This window comes from Diabrotica virgifera, chromosome 3 (genome assembly GCF_917563875.1).
Source record: "Diabrotica virgifera virgifera chromosome 3, PGI_DIABVI_V3a".
Classification (NCBI taxonomy): domain Eukaryota; kingdom Metazoa; phylum Arthropoda; class Insecta; order Coleoptera; family Chrysomelidae; genus Diabrotica; species Diabrotica virgifera.
In genome coordinates, this window is record NC_065445.1 from 147,489,080 (window position 1) to 147,515,551 (window position 26,472).

At 32.3% G+C, this 26,472-nt stretch overlaps 1 protein-coding gene across 2 annotated transcripts in view; it reads right to left on the reverse strand.

The window, feature by feature from the left end:
- The window catches only part of LOC114334084 (alpha-tocopherol transfer protein-like), a 131,874-nt gene that overhangs the window by 85,849 nt on the left and 19,553 nt on the right, over nt 1-26,472 (reverse strand). For both annotated transcript variants that reach the window (XM_050645581.1, XM_050645580.1), the window contains exons 2-3: nt 25,238-25,529; nt 7,107-7,290 (exon numbers count right to left, since the gene is read on the reverse strand). In XM_050645581.1, the coding sequence (XP_050501538.1) occupies nt 7,107-7,290; nt 25,238-25,521 (468 nt within the window). In that variant the 5' untranslated portion in view covers nt 25,522-25,529. The remainder of the gene's footprint in view (nt 1-7,106; nt 7,291-25,237; nt 25,530-26,472) is intronic.

Sequence of the window (26,472 nt, forward strand, 5' to 3'; positions counted from 1 at the left end):
ATATTTCTATTCTATTCTATTCTACCATTACTCAAAATATTTTCTTATTTTGTTAATAACAAAATAATTGTTTATTCGCCGAAAAGCTCGAATTTCACATCTACAGCAAGTTTGTAGTCTTTTCACAGTATTTTTATACGCTAAATCGATTGCCGCTAGTCGTGATAGCTTAAACCACGTTCCGACTTTGTTATTAATAAATTATTGCAAAAATAACGGTTTGTAGTACGTTCACTCACGGTTTTTGCTCTAAATTTTAAAAAACCTCTTGTATTGACATGAAATTTAGCATACACGTAGCTAACATGTCAAAAAAACAAGTGATATTGTGCCGATGTCTGCTGTTACCCTGGGAGTGAGTTTCACCCCTTTTCGGGGGTAAAAAGGGAAACCTTTAAAATAAGTCCGGAAGTGGATAAACTGATTAATTCTAAGCAACTTTTGTTCTATACCGTTTTTTCACTAAGTCAATACTTTTCGAGTTATTTGGTTTTTTTTGTTGAAAAATGAACATATTCACTCACAAATAACTCGAAAAGTATTGACTTAGTGAAAAAACTGTATAGAACAAAAGTTACTTAGAATTAATCAGTTTATCCAATTCCGGACTTATTTTAAAGGTTTATTTTTTCACCCCCGAAACGGGGTGAAACTTACCCCCAGGGTAAAAGCACACATCGTCACAATATCACTTGTTTTGTTTAACATGTTAGCTACGTGCATGCCAAATTTCATGTCATTCCAAGTGGTTTTTTAAAATTTAGAGCAAAAACCGTGAGTAAACGTACTATAGCCGTTATTTTTGCAATAATTTATTAATAACAAAGTCGGAACGTGGTTTAAGCTATCACCACTAGTGACAATCGATTTAGCCTATAAAAATACTATGAAAAAGACTACAAACTTGCTGTAAATAATGCATTTTAAGCTTTTCGACTAGTCGCATTCGATTCAGCGACCAAAAATACACCAGAGAAGACATTAACACTATCAATTTATTTACAGGGCTTTTAATAATTCCTGAAAAACACCTAATTTTACCATAATTTGTTAATAACAATTAAACGCACCGTATTTGGGGTTCCAGACCACTTCCATTGGATTCAGCGACCCAAAAAACCTATAATACCACCATCAAATCGCGGCGGGCTAAAAGTGCCCACGGGACCCCCTATGTTGCGACTAGACTACACCGCATGATATTGCCTCCCTTTTTGTGTTTAATTTCTGATATTATTTTAATAAAGTTAATACCGAGCTACCGACAAAAAAGCGTAGTTAGAGAACTTTGTGGTATTTACGTTTTAGTAGACTAGTTGGCAGTTCCGTTTTTTGTTAACGTATAAATTTTTAAAATATATTTCAATCGTGATAAAGAAGTATAACTTCTTACGTGTGTACAAAGTACACACACTCTTTTTTTTTATGAGATATGTGAGCTGAAAATTAATTTTAATACCGCTGTGAGATACCGATAAGGTCACTCGGTCTGCCAAGATCACAGCACTGTGACATAGCCCATTTGTCACGAGGGGCTTAACGTGTTAAAGCTACTCAAAAATAATTTTACGAAGAGAGCTCTGTAGAAATTAAAACAGGAACAGGAGTTATATCTTCATTTAAAACGATTAAAGGTTTTAGACAAGGAAAAAGTTTATCAACCACCCTATTTAAGATTTATCTGGATAGATTCTTACTAAAACGGATGAGAAAATGATAAGAATAATGGTGGAAGAATGGTCTTTATAAAGGTTCTTTGCTGATGACAAATAGTGACCGCGGAAGATGAAGCCGGTCTTAGCTATATGATAAGGAAATTAAAAGAATAATATATACAGTTGAGTCCCTGAATCTTTACCCGTGCGTCATCATTTAAATTTAAAGCATACGAAATAAGTCGATGATAAAGTCGGAAATTGAAATTTACTAAACGCAACAGCAAGTCACTTACTGTCACTTGCTGTTGCGTTTAGTAAATTTCAATTTCCGACTTATCATCGACTTACTTCGTATGCTTTAAATGATGACGCACGGGCAAAGATTCAGGGACTCAACTGTAAAGCCTCATGTCTAAAAATGAATATAGGTAAGTAAAATATGAATATCTAATAGTAGGCAATGGTAGGGGAGCTCAAGCAGGAATTTTTGCAGTTACTCGAACGCGACAGAAAATCACATGGGGAGAAAGACATGGGGTGCTATGTAAATGTACCGCTACAATATATGGACTCTTAATACAGGGGCGTGCGTTGGGGGCAGTCCGTAAATAATCTATCCTCAAAAAAACAGAACAGTGTATATTTCAAAAATCTGACGAGGGCCCACTTTGAGCGGAACCTAAGGAAATAAGTGAGTCACAAAATTTTACAAAAAAGCGAATATTTCGCGAAATTAACATTAAATCGAAAAACTGAAAAATATTAAAGATTTTTAAAATTATTAAATAGTAACCCCGCGATATTTAGCGATATGAAAATCTGATCGAAAAACTAAAAAAACGTGTTCAATATTTTTCAAAAATCTATCGAATGGCACCAAACACGACCCCCTACGGAGGTCGGGTGGGGTTTACTTCAAAATCTTAAACATGAACTACCATTTTCTATAGCAGATTTGAATTTAAAAAAAAAATGAAAAATCTCCACTAAAATGAAAACTTAACTTTGTTTGGTGTTAGGACTTAATCTTCACAACCCAATAGGTCCCCATGACGCTTTAGTAACTGCAAATTTAGCATCCAATGTTCCCCTACTACAATGAAGAAACACCCGATTTAGATGTAGATAATGAAAAAGTTATACAGGATGAGCCACGCTCAACGGGACGGAGCCTACCAGGGAAACGGCTAAAGATAATAAAAATTCCTTCCGTAGGAATGCGTAGGTCAGTACCGGCTACAAATTAAAATTTGTGAAATATACATATACAGGCTGTCCCAATTTAGCGTAATGATATAAAGTTTTATATTTTTAAATGGAACAACCTATATTTCACTTTAATTTTGAATTATACTGAACAAAATAATGTTATTTTATTCAACATTCCCTATACCTATTTTTGACAGGTTTCGATTTATTTGGATTTTTATGAAAATGTATTATTCGCGAAATGAATTAATTACACATTATCGCATGAATTTTAATTAACTTCTTTTTGTCAGTTAATTGTCAACTGTCCATGCTTTACATCAGAATAATTACCATTTGAAACTAATCTACAGAGTGTTCGCAATCTGAAGTGTCAGTGCTGTACAATATTTTGTATAATTACTTTCTTAACTTAAATGAGACACCCTGTATTTTACTTTAATTTTGAATTCTAATCAAAAAAATAATATTACTTTATTAAACAATCCCTATAACTATCTTTGATAATTTTCGATTTATTTGTGTTTTTTTGAAAATACTTTATCTTACACTTTATTACATAAAGTTCTACTCTAACTTAAACCAAACACCCTGTATTTAAATGCTGTAACAATTATTATAATCAAACTGTGTAAAATTTCATATTAATATCTAGTATTTTCAGATCTATTTGCATTATGTTACCTGGAACATTAAATGTCGTTAATTACATAGCTAATTATACATTATAAAGAATGCCATGAAAAAACAAAAGGTACCTAGCTGTCAAACTAATAGTCAAACTATTAACTGTATTGTTTCAATTAATAGAAATGGCAGATTATTCAATTAAAGACCGAGTAAATATGATTTTAATACTGGGTGAATGTGATCAAAACATTTTGTTAGCATCAAAAGTCTATGCTGAGAGATTTTCCTTAAAACGTCATCCTCGTAAAGAAGTATTTGAAAGAGCCTTAACAAGGTTTCATGAAACTGGCAGTATTGTTTATACTAAACGAAAATTGATAAATCCCATAACTGAAAATGAAAATACCGAATTAGGAGTTATTAAATCAGTTATTGAAAATCCAAACACAAGTACAAGGACGATGGCCAGGGAGATTGAAGTAAGCCAAACTAGTATATGCAGAATTCTTAAAAAATAAAATATTACCCATACCATATTCAAATGCATCAGCATTTGTATGGAACTGATTTTGAACGTAGGTTAGAGTTTTGTTTATGGTTTCGATACAAAACGGGAGCAGATCAATATTTTTTTGATAAAATTTTGTTCACTGATGAGTCTACTTTCCATGATAATGGACTCGTGAATCGACATAACTTTCACTATTATAATACGGAAAATTAACATGAATATAGTCTACATTCATAATCAAGATGCAGTAGAAGTAAACAAACCGAGACATGTTAACTGTTACAAGAAGCACTCCTGAATCATGATTTACCATGTATAAAATTTTTAAATCATCATATGTGATTTACAATGTATACACATTATAAATCACGATTCAGGAGTGCCCCTTGTAACAGTTAACGTGTCTCGGGTTGTTTACTTCTACTGCATCTTGAGTGTGAATGCAGTGGCGGCTCGTCAGAGGAGGCAAGGGAGGCTCAGCCTCCCCATAAATTTTTTACACACTCTACACTGTTTTGTTTATCATGAATCGCGAAAACAGCAAGTACAACTCTCACTATTATACAACGTATAAATTCCATATTATCACTAATTATCCATACGTACGGAGCATTAGCATTAGAACGCATGATCGCGTCTCAGTTTTATTCCATATATTATTGTAGGCAGGACCCTGGGTTATCCCGAGATGCATGAACGGAGCACGGAGCCGAGAAGCCCAACAGTCTCCGTTGCTAATGCTCCGTGCAGCGCAGCAGCCGTTTAAGGAGACCCGGTCTCCTAACAGTGGCATCTACGGTGCCATCACACGCTGCCCGGAGATATACTAAGGGAGGCAGAATAGCTTATCGGCTCCGTTGCGTGGTTGCGTGCGTCTCGGGACAACGAATTTTAGGGTCCTGACTAAAAATAATGAAAAATCTAAAAGTGTGAATTTTGTTATGAAATTTGGTATGTGGGGTTATAATAATATTTGGAACAACTTGCTCAAATAACTTTTTCCGATATCTCTAACTCAAAGCAAAATATCGGTAATTTATGGTGTTTGTGAATTCGCAGTAGGCCGCGTTTAGAATTAAAAAAATTCAGTTGAGTATCTTAAAAAATTTGAAGCTTCATTATGTATGGACTGCAAAACTTCAAATCTGTATTTCTTTTGATATGCGAGGTATCTATTTACAAATAAATGGAATTGTTAACAAATAAACGACACAAACTTTGGTATTACACTTTTACAATTAAACTAACTATTTTTAAAATGATTTGATATCATGAAATTATGGATTAGGATGATATTATGAAATGTAAATAAAAAATGGTCAAAAAATGGGGCCTTAAATTACATTTTTTGGCGCATTTTTTTGCTAGTGCAAATTTGTCTAGATATTTTACAGTTAGGTATAGCCTCCCCTATTGTAAAAATCACGAGCCGCCACTGTGTGAATGTAGAGTAGATGTAGTGATCGACAAAACCGATGGTCCCTTACTGTATGTATATGATGGAATAATAGGGGTACATGTGATAGGATCGTATTTTTTTAATGGCCATTTAAATGGACAAAAGTTTTTAAGATTTCTATGAAGAGACTTTTGGATACTTTTGCAAAATATCCCTTTAAATATTAGAAGAACAATGTTTCTGCAGCTAGACGGTGCTCCAGCACATTACACGCGTAATGACTATTTAGACAGAACATTTCCCGGAAAGTGGATAGGTAGGGGTGGTGCTGTCAATCGGCCCCCTAGATCACCTGAGTTAACATCAATGGACTTTTTTTGGGGATATATTAAAAGTTTGTTTTATCAAACTCCACCTACAACCGCTGAAGACATGAAAACGCGTATTCGTAATGCGTTTGCAACAGTTACTCCAGAAATGTTAAGAAAAGTAAAACAAAATTTTGATCACAGAGTGAGGTTATGTATTGAAGAAAATGGACACCATTTTGAAAATTTAATGTAAATTAATATTTTGTTTAACTCTATGTAATAAAGTGTAATTAATTAATTTCAAGAATAGTGCATTTTCAAAAAACGCAAATAAATCGAAAATTATCAAAGATAGGTATAGGGATTGTTTAATAAAGTAATAATATTTTTTTGATTAGAATTCAAAATTAAAGTAAAATACAGGGTGTCCCATTTAAGTTAAGAAAGTAATTAAACAAAATATTGTACAGCATTGACACTTCAGATTGCGAACACTCTGTAGATTAGCTTCAAATGGTAATTATTCTGATGTAAAGCATGGACAGTTGACAATTAACTGACAAAAAGACGTTAATTAAAATTCATGGGATAATGTGTAATTAATTAATTTCGCGAATAGTACATTTTCAGAAAAACCCAAATAAATCGAAACCTATCAAAAATAGGTATGAGTAATGTTAAATAAAGTAACATTATTTTGTTCAGTAGAATTCAAAATTAAAGTGAAATATAGGTTGTTCCATTTAAAAATATATAACTTTATATCATTACGCCAAATTGGGACACCCTGTATATATTTCACAAATTTTAATTTGTAGTCGGTTCTGATCTACGTATTCCTACGGAAGGAATTTTTAATATCTTTAGCCGTTTCCCCGGTAGACTCCGTCCCGTTGAGCGTGGCTTACCCTGTATATATCTTCAAAAAAAAACCTGTTACCATATAGTGGTGTAGGGCTAATGAAAAAGTTAAGGGTATAAAAGTGACATGGTTCGGACACGTAAAAATGATGCCAGAAGACAGAGAGCGCCGAAGAATATTAGAATGGATTTTTCATTCAAGGACAGATAGAGTGAAAAACTTCGAAGAAGTTGGCGTGATTAATATCATGAGTCAATTACAGTAAGGAACCTGGAAGAGGCAACAACCTACGACAGAAGAGCTTGGAAAATGGGGACGGAGATATGGCGGTGTATAAGTATATAAACTTCACAAACTCAAATTTGGTATGACTTTGGTCAAACTGAATTACATTGAAACACTCTTTTTCTGAATGGATTGAGAATTAATAGAGGGTTGATTGAACATACCAAGACTCAACCTTCACTGTGAAGCTAACGGCGAAGAAAACAAATTTTAAATTAAAATGGAATAGGTAGATACTTACTCCTTTGACATCTATAATAAAGATTAGTCCGCTTGGTGGGTTAGTGTACAAGTGACCCTCGATTGCTGCGAAAAGAGATTTTATCTGCGGCTCTATGCAAAAATTATAATAAGTTGTATCTTTTAAAACGCCCAGTCCAACCATGTAGTTATCTTTCGTTCGTTTGGGAAACATCACTATATGACTAAAATTAAATCAAAATTAGATTTTGTTATTGAACTTGTGTTTTTATGGTTACATTCTAGAAATTTAAGGAGCATAGGCGCAAAATTTTGGGCCAATGCTTTCTAAATGCATTCTTTTTTTTTTCGAATCCTGAGAAAACGAATAAAGTATTTTTGAAAAATTTAAACGACGAATGGAAGATAACGTTATTAGCGAGGGCCAAAAGTACTCGAAAACTTCTATAATGTTTATTTTAATAAGTTTCTTCTTCTTAATGTGTCTAATACGTTCCGTATGTTGGCGATCATCATGGCTATCTTGACTTTGTTTACCGCAGCGCGGAACAGTTCAGTGGTAATCGTGTTATACCACTTTCGTAAAATTTGAAGCCAGGAAATGCGTCTTTTTCCCGGTCCTCTTTTACCATTTACCTTCCCTTGGAAAAGCAGTTGGAGAAGGCCGTAACGTTCTTGATTTCTCATTGCATGTCCTAGATATTCTAACTTTTTTAGTTTTGATGGTTATGAGAGTTTTACACTCTTTCCATATTCTACGCAGGACTTCCACATTAGTAATTCGGTCAACCCAGGATATACGTAAGATGCGTTTATAACACCATATTTCGAAAGCTTCGAGCCGATTCATAGATTCAACAGGTAGTGTCCACGCTTCCATTCCGTAGAGCAGAACTGTGAATATGTAGCATTTCAACAGACGGTATTTTGTTTTTACTGATATGTCTCGACTGTTGAAAATGGGTCTCATTCTATCGTATGCTGCTTTTGCTTTTATTTTTCGCGGTTTAATTTCTGTTGAGTGGTCTCGTTGCCTATTTAAATTGGTGCCCAGATATGTATATATTGCTCGACTCTTTCGATATTCTGTTGGTTGATTGTAAGTTGAACGTTTAGTTTTGTTTTTTTATCAATTGTCATAAATTTGGTCTGATTTATGTTAAGAGGTAGTCCGAATGTGTTGCTGACTTCTGTTATACGATTTGTTAATATCTGTATATCATTCAGATTATCGACAAAAACTATGGTGTCATCTGCATATCTAATATTATTCAACCATTCACCGTTTATTAATATTCCTTTCGGGTGTATTTTAATAAGTTACAAGGGTGAAAAAAAAAAGAAAATTTATTGTGATTTTTAATTTTAAATATCTCATTCAAAAGAAACCTTTTGTGTATTCTAAGTGAGTTTCTGCCCTCGGTAATAATGTAATCTTTCATTGTGCGTTTAAATTTTTGAAAAATACTTATTAGTTTTCTCAGGATTCAAAAAAATGAAAGCATTTAAAAATTTTCGCCTACGCTTTCAAATAAAACAAACTCTTTTGAGATATATTCTTTTGAGAAAAAGATCTGAATAAACTATAATTTTGCCAAAAAAGAACTGAAATTAGGTACTTGAACTTTAAAAAAGAAGAATCTTATGAAAATCTACACGATCAATTTGGTACTTTTTCAAATTAAAACGTAGGTATTTTCTAACTAAAATAGTTATATAGTGATGAGCGCGCTAATAACAGGAAGATTAGCGCAAGAGATGGAAAATATATTAAGTTGTGAGATAAAAAGAAATGAAACTAGTGGAGGTGTGAAATTTAGCAATAAAAACCTATAAATTTACATTATATTTATTGCTTCCCACATTTAGAAGTATCGGTCGAGTTTGACAACTGCCACTGTGACAGTGACAGTTTTAGTTGACATACTCCTCTGATACGTCTAACTATGGGAAACAATAAATACAACGTAAATTTATTGGTCTTTACTTGCCGTTTTTAAATAAAGACGGAAATACCTGGACCCGTACAAGGTATTCGAAATAAGTTTCTATACTTTCATATACAGAGGAATTAATTAAGAATGTCCAATCTCTGAGTTGTAGATTCTAGGCCTCAAGATATTAAAATTTAACCCAAATCACTTAAATAAAATGTGGCTCAGTACTGAGTTACAGGGTGTTTTATTTGAAACTTTAAAGATTACTTGTACCTACCTAGTACTTTAAAAGTATTTGACATATCCTTGTCATATTTAGCAGAACGTGTAGGTACTGTATCTACATCACATTAAATAAACGTTTCCGGCTACTACCAGAGGCGTACGACAGGGGAAAGTGGATGGCTGACCCTTCCCAAATTCTACACCACTGCCATAATTGCTTATTTGGCATTATTTTTAGATTCTCCAATACATTACTTCTCCAATGCAATATGTAAATAATATACTTTACAATTGTAACGAGAAAATCGTTAGTTTTCGAGATATTATAAGTTAAAAAAAAATTAAGAATACATTAATCAAAATAACTGTGCTGTTTCATTTTTAACTTCAAATAAATACAAAAATAATGACTTTATTGTTATTAGTAAAGAGTTATTTACATAGAAATTATCAAAGAATCTAAAAGTTATACTAAAAGAGCAATTCCGCCAGTGGCGGAGGATTGTAATTTTTTAGGGTGTACGCGGGTGTACGTAGCTACAGCACCTACACTTTCTGCCAAGTAAGACAAGGTTATGTCAAATAATTTTACAGTAGTGGGTACAAATAGTTTTTAAATTTTTAAATAAAATACCCTGTACCACAGATTGGACATTCTAGACCTCAAAACATTAGCGTTTAACCCAAATCATATAAATAAAATATTCTTTATGAATTACAGGGTGTTTTATTTAAAAATTTTAGAACTATTTTTACCCCGTATCTACTTATACTACTAGACATCCTTACCAGATTTGGTAGAAAGTGTAGTTTCTGTATACCCTAGAAAATTATGTTAAATAAACGTTTCTGGCTGGCACCAGAGGAATACGTCAGGGTAGGGTTACCATAATTTATTAGGGCCAAATCCGGACAGGGTAGTCCAAGGGGTTGTAGAAAATGTAAAATGTGAATTTGACTGTGTTGCTACCTCTACATTGTACATATATGCGAAATCCATATGGCACAATTAAAAGTACAGCTGTTTCGCTACAATACGCAACTAACATCCAAAATCTCTGCCAGTTTAAAATACATATATATACACCTATGTTTCAACATACTTTAGACCTTAGGTACTGGCAGAATGAAATTTCCCACCGTTGGGCCTAGTATTTTCCATTTTTTTAGTAAAGAAAAAAATCCGGACATTTCTCATATCCGGTCGCCAATCCGGACATGTCTTTCAAATCCGGACTGTCCGGACGAAATCCGGACGTATGGTAACCCTACGTCAGGGAAAAGTGAATGGTTGAGCCTCTCCAAACTCTACGCCACTGATTGTTAGTTTAGCATAATTTTTAGATCTTCCAATACGTTCTATGTTAATAACATTCTCTTCAGTCGTAACGATTTTATTAGTTTTCGAGGTATTTGAAATTAAAAATTAAGGAGCACAATACATTAATCAAAATAAGTGCGGTTTAATGTTTAACTTCAAATATCTCTAAAACTGATGATGTTATCGTTACGAATGAAATAAAAATTACACACAAAATATTGGAGAATCGAACAATTGCGCCAAAATAGCAATTTCGCCAGTGGCGTAGAATTTGGGAAGGGTCAATCATTCAGTATCTCCCGTCGTACGCCTCTGGTAGTAGCCAGAAACGTTTATGTATCATAATTTAGTAGGTAGTAATAGTAAGTTGTTAATGTAGTTATAAATGTGGTAATAGTAATTAAGAAATGCGTCAACGAAGCAGCTGAAGAAGCGATTGGAACGTGGAAAATTAACACTCGAGCGACAAACTACACCAAACCGTGGTTTTGTCAAGAGGTAAAAGAACTCTCTGAATTAAAACGCAAATGCTACCTGAGATAAAAAAGCACACAATCTGAAGAAGCTCTCGCAGAATATGTCCAAGTAAGAAACGAAGTAAACGCAAGAATAAAATCAATCAAAAGAGAACATTGGGCTAAATTCACTAGCGACATGGATTACGACCTATATGGTGCCCAAAAGAAAGTATGGAAAATGCTTCGGAACAGGAAAAACCAGTTAACGAGTTCGTGCAGACCAAGGGAGTACCTATAGAGGCATGGCAACAGCATTTTAAAGAGCTACTTGATATGAAACACATATAAGTGGTACAATCAATGACGAAGAGGTAGAAGCAAAGGTCAAGAAGCTAAAAAACAGAAAATCATCTGGAACGGATGGTATACCCAATGAACTTTTAAAATATGGAGGCCCTGAACTTGCAAATAAATTGTCGCAACTCTTTAAAAAAATCTTAAACGAAACAGAAACACCAGAGGAATGGCATAAGAGCATCACAATCCCCATATTTAAAAAAGGACAAAAAACTTGTCCACAAAACTACAGAGGAATAACCCTATTAAATACAACGACGAAACGTTTCACGGGTTTTCTTAAGGACAAACTGGAAAGACAAATCACTAATGCTGAAGAACAACAAGGTTTTACAAAGGGGCGATCTATAACAGACGCAGTATTTATAATAAAACAAATAAAAGAAAAAGCTATAGAGTTCGGCATGCCAGCGTATATTTGCTTCATTGATCTGATGAAGGCGTTTGACAGAGTTCGCCTGGGAGACATTCTAAATATATTAATTGAAAATAAAACACCGACCAGCATAACAAAGATAGTCCATAACCTAAATAACAACAACGTAACCAAAGTTAGAGCAGAAGACCAGTTCACTGAAAATATTCCAACACCGGGATGAATTAGACCGGGAGACAGTTTAAGCCCCTTCTTGTTTAACCTACTCATGGGCAAAAATATAAACAAAGTAACATCTCTTAATCTCGGATATAGAATGGGCAACAAAAGAATTGGTATGGCGTGTTACGCAGATGATGCAGCATTTATTGCTGAATCAGAAGATGATCTTCAGAGACATCTCTTTCAGCTCTTTCAAGTAAGCCGCCAACTAAATATGAACATTTCTACCAACAAAACTAAATGTATGACAATAGCAAAAGATCCACTCAGATGTAAGTTAGTGGTTGAGAACAACCCCATAGAACAGGTGATGCAATTCAGATATCTGGGCATAGATATATAAAGCACTCACGACCCAGTCAAGGACCTGATAGACGGAGAGGCAGCGCTGAAAAATCTATTTGAATTTACTAAAGCTACATTTTGCACAGTTGATTACTGTGATTGTGTAGAGAAACATACTGCGGTCGGTCAAGCGAAACGTAGAACAGTGGTTACTGAGAGAGTATCAAAGTTGCTTTCCTACGAAGGTAATTAAATCCATTAACTAAGGCTGAAAATCAGTACACACATTCTAAATTGAATATAAATAAAAGTTATTATAGTCGGTCAGATGTATGACGGGACAGGAGCCGGTCGGTCGGCCCCAATGAATGTACCAGGTTATTCACTATATTTTGACCCCATTGTAAACTGCTTTATTTACAGAATTAGAAAAAAATGTAAAATACAAAAGTTATTCAATTTTTTAAGTATGATTTTTTGGCATATATATCGTACTAGTGACGTCATCCATCTGGGCGTGATGACGTAATCGACTATTTTTTTAAATGACAATAGGGGTCGTGTGCTAGCTCATTTGAAAGGTTATTCAGTTCTCTATCTTCTTCTTCAAGTGCCGTCTCCTAATCGGAGGTTGGATATCATCATCACTATCTTTACTCTACCCACCGCTGCTCTAAAGAGTTCTATAGAACTGCATCTAAACCAGTCCCTTAAATTCTTTAACCATGACACTCTCCGTCTTCCTATACTCCTTCCGCCTCTTATCTTTCCCTGTATTGAGTCTTAGCATTTCATATCGCGGTCCCCTCATTACGTGTCGCAGATATTGTAACTTTCTTATTTTTATTGTGTTTATTATTTCGCATTCTTTACCCATTTCTCGCAATACTTCCGTGTTCGTTTTCCTCTGTGTCCATGCTATTCTAAGCATCCTTCTGTAACACCACATTTCAAATGACTGTAGCTTATTTATGTGTTCTTGCTTTAATGTCCAGCTTTCAAGTCCATATTGTAGTATCGAGAACACGTAGCATATCAAAGCTCTTACTCTCAGTTCTAAGCTAAGGTCTTTTTTGCAGAGAACTGTTTTCATTTTTACAGACGCATTTCTTGCTATTTCTATAGTTCAGTTCTATAGTTTAGTCCAGTTCTCTATACAGTACTATAAGCATTAAGATCATTATTTATAGAGGGTGCCCAAAAAAAATGGAATTATTATTTAAACAATTAATTTAATTAAAATTTTTTTTGGACACCCTGTATAATTAATCATGTTAAGGTTTATCTTACTGAATAGGGAATTGAATAACCTTTCAAATGAGCTAGCACTTGACTCCTATTCAAATTTAAAAAATGGTCGATTACGTCATCACGCCCAAATGGATGACGCCACTAGTACGATATATGTCAAAAAATCAAATAACTTTTGTATTTTACATTTTTTTCTAATTCTGTAAATAAAGTAGTTTACAAGGGGGTCAAAATATAGTGAATAACCCTGTACATTCACTGGGGCCGACCGACCGGCTGTGTCCCGTCATACAGCTGACAGACTATAATAACTTTTATTTATATTTAATTTAGAATGTGTGTACTGATTTTCAGCCTTAGTAAATGGATTTAATTACCTTCGTAGAAACCCCTGTTCTACGTTTCGCTTTACCGACCTCAGTATGTTTCTCTACACAATCACAGTAATCAACTGTGAAAAATCTAGCTTTAGTGAATTCAAAGAGATTTTTCAGCGCTGTCTCTTGGACTATGAGGAGTCAGATCAACAAAGCATCTGCATTGTCAGGATGTCTGCGGGAGATAGTCTGGTCAAATCCGTATATGTGCACAGATAGTAAAATTAGAATCTACAAGACTTGCATACGACCGATCATGACATATGGCATAGAAGTGCTGGAAGACACCAGCAAAACGAAACAGATGCTAAGAGTTGGTGAAATGAAAACCCTAAGAACCATAGTGGGGAAAACAAGAAGAGAAAGAGTTAGAAATACAGACATTAGAGAGCAATGCAAAATTCAAGATATTGTAAGATGGGGAAGGCAGCGCAAGAGGATGTGGTACAACCATGTAAGATGAATTGAGAATAGACTCCCAAAAATTGCCCTAGAAAACAACCCGCCCAAGACCACCTAAAAGATAGTTCGCAATCTACCTCCCAGGAAAGTAACCAGAGCAGCTTCAGAATTAAACATATCGAAAGATCTCCAAGAAGTAAAAGAAGAAGAAGAAAAATTTAGTAGGGTGTACAGTGCCTACACTTTATGCCAAGTATGATAAAGATATTAAGTAGTTTTAAAGCACTAAGTACAAATAATTTTTAAATCTATATATATAAAAGAAAGTCGAGGTTGTGTTAGTTACACCATTTATAACTCGAGAACGACTGAACAGATTTTTATGAAATTTTACATGTATATTCTAGCGGTCTGGGAATAGGATAATATGGAGTTTCATACCCGTACGTCATAAGGGGTGTTGCCCCCCCTGATATATTTTTTTAATTTTTGGAAAAACCGTTTTTTACTATTTTTATGAGATGTAGAAGCAAAAGATACATACAATCCTAAATTTTCAATTTTTTATCTCAGACCGTTATTTTTTAATAGCCATTTAAATATTTTACATCTATATATATAAAAGAAAGTCGAGGTTGTGTTAGTTACACCATTTATAACTCGAGAACGACTGAACAGATTTTTATGAAATTTTACATGTATATTCTAGCGGTCTGGGAATAGGATAATATGGAGTTTCATACCCGTACGTCATAAGGGGTGTTGCCCCCCCTGATATATTTTTTTAATTTTTGGAAAAACCGTTTTTTACTATTTTTATGAGATGTAGAAGCAAAAGATACATACAATCCTAAATTTTCAATTTTTTATCTCAGACCGTTATTTTTTAATAGCCATTTAAATATTTTACATCTATATATATAAAAGAAAGTCGAGGTTGTGTTAGTTACACCATTTATAACTCGAGAACGACTGAACAGATTTTTATGAAATTTTACATGTATATTCTAGCGGTCTGGGAATAGGATAATATGGAGTTTCATACCCGTACGTCATAAGGGGTGTTGCCCCCCCTGATATATTTTTTTAATTTTTGGAAAAACCGTTTTTTACTATTTTTATGAGATGTAGAAGCAAAAGATACATACAATCCTAAATTTTCAATTTTTTATCTCAGACCGTTATTTTTTAATAGCCATTTAAATATTTTACATCTATATATATAAAAGAAAGTCGAGGTTGTGTTAGTTACACCATTTATAACTCGAGAACGACTGAACAGATTTTTATGAAATTTTACATGTATATTCTAGCGGTCTGGGAATAGGATAATATGGAGTTTCATACCCGTACGTCATAAGGGGTGTTGCCCCCCCTGATATATTTTTTTAATTTTTGGAAAAACCGTTTTTTACTATTTTTATGAGATGTAGAAGCAAAAGATACATACAATCCTAAATTTTCAATTTTTTATCTCAGACCGTTATTTTTTAATAGCCATTTAAATATTTTACATCTATATATATAAAAGAAAGTCGAGGTTGTGTTAGTTACACCATTTATAACTCGAGAACGACTGAACAGATTTTTATGAAATTTTACATGTATATTCTAGCGGTCTGGGAATAGGATAATATGGAGTTTCATACCCGTACGTCATAAGGGGTGTTGCCCCCCCTGATATATTTTTTTAATTTTTGGAAAAACCGTTTTTTACTATTTTTATGAGATGTAGAAGCAAAAGATACATACAATCCTAAATTTTCAATTTTTTATCTCAGACCGTTATTTTTTAATAGCCATTTAAATATTTTACATCTATATATATAAAAGAAAGTCGAGGTTGTGTTAGTTACACCATTTATAACTCGAGAACGACTGAACAGATTTTTATGAAATTTTACATGTATATTCTAGCGGTCTGGGAATAGGATAATATGGAGTTTCATACCCGTACGTCATAAGGGGTGTTGCCCCCCCTGATATATTTTTTTAATTTTTGGAAAAACCGTTTTTTACTATTTTTATGAGATGTAGAAGCAAAAGATACATACAATCCTAAATTTTCAATTTTTTATCTCAGACCGTTATTTTTTAATAGCCATTTAAATATTTTACATCTATATATATAAAAGAAAGTCGAGGTTGTGTTAGTTACACCATTTATAACTCGAGAACGACTGAACAGATTTTTATGAAATTTTACATGTATATTCTAGCGGTCTGGGAATAGGATAATATGGAGTTTCATACCCGTACGTCATAAGGGGTGTTGCCCCCCCTGATATATTTTTTTAATTTTTGGAAAAACCGTTTTTTACTATTTTTATGAGATGTAGAAGCAAAAGATACATACAATCCTAAATTTTCAATTTTTTATCTCAGACCGTTATTTTTTAATAGCCATTTAAATATTTTACATCTATATATATAAAAGAAAGTCGAGGTTGTGTTAGTTACACCATTTATAACTCGAGAACGACTGAACAGATTTTTATGAAATTTTACATGTATATTCTAGCGGTCTGGGAATAGGATAATATGGAGTTTCATACCCGTACGTCATAAGGGGTGTTGCCCCCCCTGATATATTTTTTTAATTTTTGGAAAAACCGTTTTTTACTATTTTTATGAGATGTAGAAGCAAAAGATACATACAATCCTAAATTTTCAATTTTTTATCTCAGACCGTTATTTTTTAATAGCCATTTAAATATTTTACATCTATATATATAAAAGAAAGTCGAGGTTGTGTTAGTTACACCATTTATAACTCGAGAACGACTGAACAGATTTTTATGAAATTTTACATGTATATTCTAGCGGTCTGGGAATAGGATAATATGGAGTTTCATACCCGTACGTCATAAGGGGTGTTGCCCCCCCTGATATATTTTTTTAATTTTTGGAAAAACCGTTTTTTACTATTTTTATGAGATGTAGAAGCAAAAGATACATACAATCCTAAATTTTCAATTTTTTATCTCAGACCGTTATTTTTTAATAGCCATTTAAATATTTTACATCTATATATATAAAAGAAAGTCGAGGTTGTGTTAGTTACACCATTTATAACTCGAGAACGACTGAACAGATTTTTATGAAATTTTACATGTATATTCTAGCGGTCTGGGAATAGGATAATATGGAGTTTCATACCCGTACGTCATAAGGGGTGTTGCCCCCCCTGATATATTTTTTTAATTTTTGGAAAAACCGTTTTTTACTATTTTTATGAGATGTAGAAGCAAAAGATACATACAATCCTAAATTTTCAATTTTTTATCTCAGACCGTTATTTTTTAATAGCCATTTAAATATTTTACATCTATATATATAAAAGAAAGTCGAGGTTGTGTTAGTTACACCATTTATAACTCGAGAACGACTGAACAGATTTTTATGAAATTTTACATGTATATTCTAGCGGTCTGGGAATAGGATAATATGGAGTTTCATACCCGTACGTCATAAGGGGTGTTGCCCCCCCTGATATATTTTTTTAATTTTTGGAAAAACCGTTTTTTACTATTTTTATGAGATGTAGAAGCAAAAGATACATACAATCCTAAATTTTCAATTTTTTATCTCAGACCGTTATTTTTTAATAGCCATTTAAATATTTTACATCTATATATATAAAAGAAAGTCGAGGTTGTGTTAGTTACACCATTTATAACTCGAGAACGACTGAACAGATTTTTATGAAATTTTACATGTATATTCTAGCGGTCTGGGAATAGGATAATATGGAGTTTCATACCCGTACGTCATAAGGGGTGTTGCCCCCCCTGATATATTTTTTTAATTTTTGGAAAAACCGTTTTTTACTATTTTTATGAGATGTAGAAGCAAAAGATACATACAATCCTAAATTTTCAATTTTTTATCTCAGACCGTTATTTTTTAATAGCCATTTAAATATTTTACATCTATATATATAAAAGAAAGTCGAGGTTGTGTTAGTTACACCATTTATAACTCGAGAACGACTGAACAGATTTTTATGAAATTTTACATGTATATTCTAGCGGTCTGGGAATAGGATAATATGGAGTTTCATACCCGTACGTCATAAGGGGTGTTGCCCCCCCTGATATATTTTTTTAATTTTTGGAAAAAACCGTTTTTTACTATTTTTATGAGATGTAGAAGCAAAAGATACATACAATCCTAAATTTTCAATTTTTTATCTCAGACCGTTATTTTTTAATAGCCATTTAAATATTTTACATCTATATAAAAATTCGCCGGTCGCAGTGTTTGTTACCATACTCCTCCGAAACGACTTAACCGATTTTTATGAAATTTTGCAGGTATATTGGACTGTACTGGGAGTAGGTTGCTGTCTATATTTCATACCCGTATGTCATTAGGGGGTTGCCCATGACGCCGTAACTCTCACAATAATGACGTGAAAAATATGAAATTAAGTAGGTAGACTCCTTGCTGAATTCCGAGCAGAACCGTACTAAAATTTTTTGTCTAGCACAATCGGTGTCCGAAATACAATATCTCAAGCCGTAGGAATATTCTGAGGACAGAAGAAGAACGAGCGACAAATTTCATAGAAGAGAAGTGGCACAGTTTAACTTTGGGACTCAAATTGGGCAAAATATGAATTTTTTAATTTTGCGAAATTTTCAAAAAATATCTCTAAACGGAACCGTAAGCAGGAGAAAAATTCTGAGCACACGAAAAGAACAAGCAGCAAATTATAAAATTTTATTTAATTTTAATTCATTTTGTTTAATTTTATTTAGTTTAAGTATTTTATTTATTTTTGTTTATTTTATAAAATTTTATTTAATTTTAATTCATTTTGTTTAATTTTATTTAGTTTAAGTATTTTATTTATTTTTGTTTATTTTATTTTATTTCATTTTATTAAATTTTATTTATTTTTATTAGACTATATTTTCTTTTATTTAATTTATTTATTATTTTTATTTAATTCTTTTTTAACTTTATTTAATTGTATTTAAGTTAATATGATTTTATTTATTTGTATTTAATTTTATTCAGTTTTTTTTATTTTTATTTACGTTTATTCAATTTCATTTAATTTTAATTTACTTCATTTACTTTTTATTTAATTTTAATTGAATTTAATTTTATTTAATCAACACCTATAGACTTGGAATCTCCCCGAACCTAATAATAAATAGATGGTTGTTTTGAATGTAGATATAATAAAGCTGTTATATTCATTATAAGATAAACAAATTTAAGATTGTAACTGTTGCACTACAAACTTTATTTTGTTACTTCTAACTAAACTTTATTATTTCAAACATCATGTGTAATTAATTAAAAATAATAATAAAACCTCATTCACATCGAGCATTTTTGTTTATTAATTACGAATTCCTTTTGTTAATTTTAAGTTTATTGTATACAACAGTTTGTTTTTATCTATTGAGGCAGTACGAAGTCTGCCGGGTCAGCTAGTTTTTAAATAAAACAGTGTGTAACTCAGTCAGGAGCCACATTTTATTAAATGATTTGGTTTAAATATTAATATTTTGAGGTCTAGAATGTACATTTCAACGATTAGACATTCTTGATTAGTCATAGAAATTTGTATCGAAAACTTTGTAGCGTTAAGATTTTTTTATATTTTGCACGAAAACGGCGTGTACGTAGTATGAAAAAAAGATAAAATAGATTTTTGTCACAAATTGAACGAGGAATTCAAAAATGATTTTTAATTTGAAATATCCCAGTGGCGTACTATTTTTTTCTTTAAAAAATTTCAGACCATTACCTGTATGCACTGAAATGGTTAACCACTTAATGCGAGGGGTTTTCTATGAAATGAGATCACAAAAAAGCAGTTTTTTTGTATTTATTTATAATAATATTGATAAATTGGAAATCATAATATAAACTTAAAAAATAATAAAAATTTAAAAACGTTAATTTTATAAAAAATTAAAAATTTAACTGTGTGATAAATCTTAGATATTATTACAGTGGAACCCCGATAAGTCGACCTCCGATAATCCGGAAGTCCGGTTAACGGGGACCGATTTTCATCAGACAAAAGAAACATTTTTCAGTTTGACAGAATTTTTTTTACCAAGAAATTAACAATACTGTATACAACTGTACGAAATTTAGATGTCCTGTGCATATGCATATCAGGTTTTTGCTATTATAATGGAGTTTATCTGTAAGTATACTGTATTTTATTAATTTTTACCATATTCTCCGGCTAACCCGGATCGGCCGCGGTCCCGATTAATCCGACTTATCGAGGTTTCACTGTATTTTTGTTATAATATTAATAATACTAATGTTGTCATGTTTGTTTTTTTTTTCAATCCCCTTTCATTCGACGTATCTTACGTTAAAATCGGACCACTAGCAACGAAGATACGATATATTGCACTTTTGGTAATGTCGATGTGCTTGTTTTCTATCTCAATATATTCGCTACTACCTAATATTTCATTTAAGTTCTCGAACGTTAAAATCGCACCAATAATAATAAAAATAGGATGTAGTGTCGTTTTGGCAATGTCATTGTGTTTGTTTTATATCTCTGTGTATTGGATATCCACTCCCCTTTCATTTAACGTCTCGTACGTCAAAATCGTATCAATAACAACGAAGATAATGATATATTGCTCTTTAGACAATACCATTGTGTTTTGAGCTATCTCTGTTAGCCTCGATATCCCCTCCCCTTTTATGTAACGCCTCAATCGTAACAATCGGACCAATAACAGCGAAGATATGATGTAAGGCCGTTTTGAAAATTCCACCATATTTAATTTTTCTATGTCTTTGTATTCACCATCCCCTTCTCTTTCCAACGACCCAACTTACGTCACGATCCGACGAGCTACACCACAAAAAGCGTCAAAAACGAACATAATGGACCTTAGATTTTGGTGGAGGCGCCCATGTTATTTCTTATGAGCGCATTAACCAAATGGCAGTTTTTAGTCTATATTTAGGTATTACTATATTGTATGCTCGTTCGAATTTAGTGCGTGCGCCAGTGGCATGCGTCCGCATGCGTATATAACAAAATAAACATAAACAAACACGATAAGACGTGCTTTTCCTTTTCATTCACAATTCTATGCAGTGTTTTTCAGTCGCATATTTTAAGTGTATTACTTTGCAAATATTTTTTATTTATTAAACGCTTTTCTTTACTCCAATAGTTTGCATCAAATCTTTAGACGTTAATTTGACTGACTTTTCTTCAATGCAAATGAATGACAATTTGCAGACATATGCATTCGCGGGAGCAATACACGAATAGTCAATAAAAAAAATATGTTTATTAATTGTTTAAATAAAAAAACACGATTTTAATGGAAAATGCTTAAATTATCTTGTTTTTTACAATGTAGAGACTTGAAACTTTTACGGATTGTAGCTTATGATATGAACTATACATAAATTCACTTTTTACGTCAATTGTATACGTTATGCTTTATAAATAAACAATACAGTTTCAAATTTTGAACGCTCATATATTTGTTTATATTCGTGTCACATTTCAATAAGATACGAAACAAAACTTCAACCAAAACTCGAATTAAAAAAATTCGTGTTTTTATCGTAGTCTTAGAAAAACCACCGGTAGAGACGTTTTGTGCTACAATTAACATTAGAATTCGTTTTGTCGTATTAATTAATTAAACGCTTTTCTTTAGTTCAATCGTCTGGGTCAAATCTTTGGACGTTAATGTGACTACCTTTTCTTCAATACGAATGACTAAAAATTTGCAGACATATGCATTCGCGGGAACAATACACGAATAGTCAATAAACATTTTTTTGTTTATTAATTCTTTAAATAAAAAAGAGATTTTAACGGAAAATGATTAAATTCTCTTGTTTTTTACAATGAAGAAACTTGAAACTTTTACAGATTGTAGTTAATTATATGAACTATACATAATTTCACTTTTTACGTTAATTGTTTACGTTATGCTTCATAAATAAACAAAAAGTTTCAATTTTTTTGCCGATTTCGACTACTTTTCATGTTTGTACATCCTATGTTTTATACATATTTTAATAAACATGACTATATATTTTAACGTTTGAAAAGTGTAAGACTAAAAAGTAAAAAATAAAAAAATATGAGAAAAATATTTTTAAGAAACGCATTTTTTTAGTTACTAGTGACTAAAATTAAACAGATTATAAAAAAATCAACTAATGCAAAAAATAAAAAAAAAAAAAATTGAAAAAATATAACACATTCGTTAAAGAAAAGTATGGTCTTCATCGAATAAACGGTTTTCGCACCACGCTTTTTTTTAACGAATGTGTTAGATTTTTCAATTTTTTTTTATTTTTTGCTTTTTAGTTGATTTTTTTATAATATGTTTACTTTTAGTCACCGTAACTAAAGAAAAGCGTTTCTTAAAAATATTTTTTTCATATTTTTTTATTGTTTTTTATCATAACGTAGGTAATATTTACCATCAAGTTCTATATTCAACAATTTTCATTTATTTTATCTGATTTTTTTTTCAGTTCTATTGCAGAATGGAAAGCGATAGCGATAGCGGAGAGGAGTTCAATATTGAACATTCTGAAACCGATTCAACATGTTCACCTCTAAGTTCTAGTTCCGACTACAAGTAGTTACTAGCACTATATAGTATCTTCGTTGCTCTATGAAATACAAGGAAGGTACCGCTCCAGATAAAAATATAAACTTAATATTTACAGTGGCGAGAGTTACTCGGGATAGCGCAAATCGGAACACATTTTTAATGCGCGAGAGTGTCTCGTTCGAGATGCTTATATAAAATTCTGGATGGTATGTTAAACAATGCGTAATAGCTGCCTCTTAAAACAAACCCACCAAATTTCATTTGCATATCTCAACCGGTTTTAGAGCAATAAATAAATCGTCAGTTTGTAAGAGTAATTTCAACACTCCGTATTCGGTAACGAAGCATTTGAGGACATCGAGGTTTATAGAGCAAACTGTCATTATTTTTTAATGTGAAATTACCCCTTAAAGTCTGTCATAATTATATACAAAAAAACCCTGTATATCAATCAAAAAGTACCTACAATACCTACCACAAAATCTAGCTTTAGAATAATAATACTAATAGTCTAAGAGCTAGTGAACCCTCCGACTAACGGTCGTCCTGTAATGCTAGAAATTTGTCTAGTGATAATTCATAGCACACCAAGGCTAAAACCCATGACCTGGCAGGCATCAGCCGTGCTCGTGTATCTACCAGGTGAATCGAAAAGTGCATAGTTTAGGGGTAAAATAAACTTTCTCCTGTAAGGTTTAAATTTAAGTATGTGTTTGAGTAAGTCATTTAGAAGAGATGTGTACAATGACAGGCGATTCTGAAGAGCATAAGACCTTGCCAGGCGAGGGGAAAATTAGGGGTTTTTCCTAAAATTATTTTTTTTGCATCGAACAATTTTTTTAGGTTTTTTGAATCATTCCAAACAGAAAAGGTCTTTAGTGATTTTTCTCTTAAGTTAATAGTTTTGGTTATATAAGCGATTGAAAATTTTGAAAATTGCGAAATCGGCAATTTTTAACGCTAAATCGGACATTTATCTAAAAATTTCAAAGTTGCCAAGGTAGGTAGATATTTTTTAAACTATAATTTATGAAAACCCAAAGAGTTTTTTGCAATACAATATCGGAAACCCCTTTGTCTTTTAATTGCTAATCAAGCGGGCGTGACACTGTAGTATAAGTGAGGACGTTTGTGTTGGCATAAATTCATTATCTCGAGAATGGGCAAATTTCAAGAGAAATCCTCAGACAGGTCGATTTTTATTTTTAAATTAGGACTTTTTGGCATATATATAATACTAGTGACGTCATCCATCTGAGCGTGATGACGTAATCGATGATTTTTTTAAATGAGAGTAGGGGTTGTGTGATAGCTCATTTGAAAGGTTATTTAATTCTCTATTTACTAATATAAACATTAACATAATTATTTATACAGGGTGTACAAAAAATTTTTTTTTATTAAATTAACTTTGATTAAATTTGACAAATAGAAGGAATTTTTTTTTGGACACCCTGTATAAATAATTATGTTAATGTTCATATTACTGAATAGAGAATTAAATAACCTTTCAAATGAGCTATCACACAACCCCTACTCTTATTTAAAAAAATCATCGATTACGTCATCACGCCCAGATGGATGACGTCACTAGTATTATATATATGCCAAAAAGTTCTACTTCAAAAATAACAATCGACCTGTCTGAGGATTTCTCTTGAAATTTGCCCATTCTCGAGATAATGAAGTTATGCAAACTCAAACGTCCTCACACTACAGTGTCGCGCCCGCTTGATTAGCAATTAAAAAACAAAGGGGTTTTCGATATTTTATTGGAAAAAACTCTTCGGGAGTTCATCAATCAATCTTTAAAGAATATCTATGTACCTTGGCAACATTGAAATTTTTAGATAAATGTCCGATTTAGGGTTAAAAATGGCCGATTTCGCAATTTTCAAAATTTTCAATCGCTTATATAACAAAAACTATTAACTTAAGAGAAAAATCACTAAAGACCTTTTCTGTTTAGAATGATTCAAAAAACCTAAAAAAATTTGTTTGATGCAAAAAAAAAATCATTTTAGGAAAAACCCCTAATCTTTCCCCTCGCCTGGCAAGGTCTCTTCAGAATCGCCTGTCATTGTACACATTTCTTCTAAATGACTTACTCAAACACATACTTAAATTGAAACCTTACAGGAGAAAGTTTACTTTACCCGTAAACTATGCACTTTTCGATTCACCTGGTAGATACACGTGCACGTCTGATGCCTGCCAGGTCATGGTTTTTAGCCTTGGTGTGCTATGAATTATCACGACAAATTTCTAGCCTTACAGGACCACCGTTGGTCGGAGGGTTCACTAGCTCTTAGACTATAAACGATGGATGTTACAAACAAACTTTCTTGTTTAAAACATTAGTGACTTACGATACTGTATGCGAGTACTTGACATCCTTATAGTTAATATCCCTATTCGTGAACAATTCAGGTGATGTGGTCTTGATCTTAAAAAAGGATTCAATAGTATATTTGGTTTGTTCCAAATCATTATTGCAAGAGAGTAAAAATAAAACTATTTGCTCGTCTGATACTGGAGGTATTTTTGTATTAAAGGACAACCATCTCCTTATTTCTTCCACATTCGATTTGGTAGTTCTACCTTCTCTTATTAGATCTTCGGCTTTAAAATCATGCTGAGGTATTAGGGACATGCTTTAATCTGTAACAATCAATTAATTTATTTTAATATAAAACAATAGCCAATCAATAGCCATCAAACCTGTATACAAGTTTACAAACTTAACACTTTTCTAACTGTATACACTTTTCAAACTGTATACACTTTACAAACTACATACTGGGTTGGGATAAAGTATGGAACCAAGCAAATATCTTTGAAACGAAAAGAACAATCTTTATGGAACTTTGCATGCAAGTACAGTTACGAAAAAGGCATCTGTTGCTATACTTTTTGTTACCACTTCAGTTCCAGTTTCACCGGAAATACCCTTAACTTATTTACTTTAAATGGGACACCCTGTATATTTTTGCAGATTTTAACAGAACTTATTATTTTTAATTCATACATACCAAATTTGGAAGAAAAAATTGGTTAAAAAGTGTCTGTAGAAAATTTTTTGTATTAATACAACGTAGTAGGAAATAAACGAGTACCTACTACTATCTATATTATAAACTAAAATTGTTGTATTTATTTGAATTTAGTATAGTAGGTAACTGTTACTAAACTAATTAATATAAATAAGTTTTATTCAAAATTGTTCATTTAAGTGAAAAAGATCGTATTGAGATATTAATGATTATTTCATTCATAGGAGATTCTGACCAATAGAGAGCTACAGAAATGCAAATTAAGGTGATAATTTTTGATAATATCCCGTCGTCAAGTATATTACGTCAGATGCAATTCGTTGCTACGAAAAAATACATTCAGTGACATTAATGACAATTAATGTTTTAAAAGTTATAAAAGTGATGACTTTCAACCGTAAAATATTTTATATCAACTGTGTGTTTAACAGTATTAATTTGTACTTACATAAATAAATTACAATAAAACTTTGGTTTTAAACAGTTTTATTCATGAAATAATCGCAACAAATTGCACTCGATCTCTAAAATTAATATAGAATTTTAGAGCT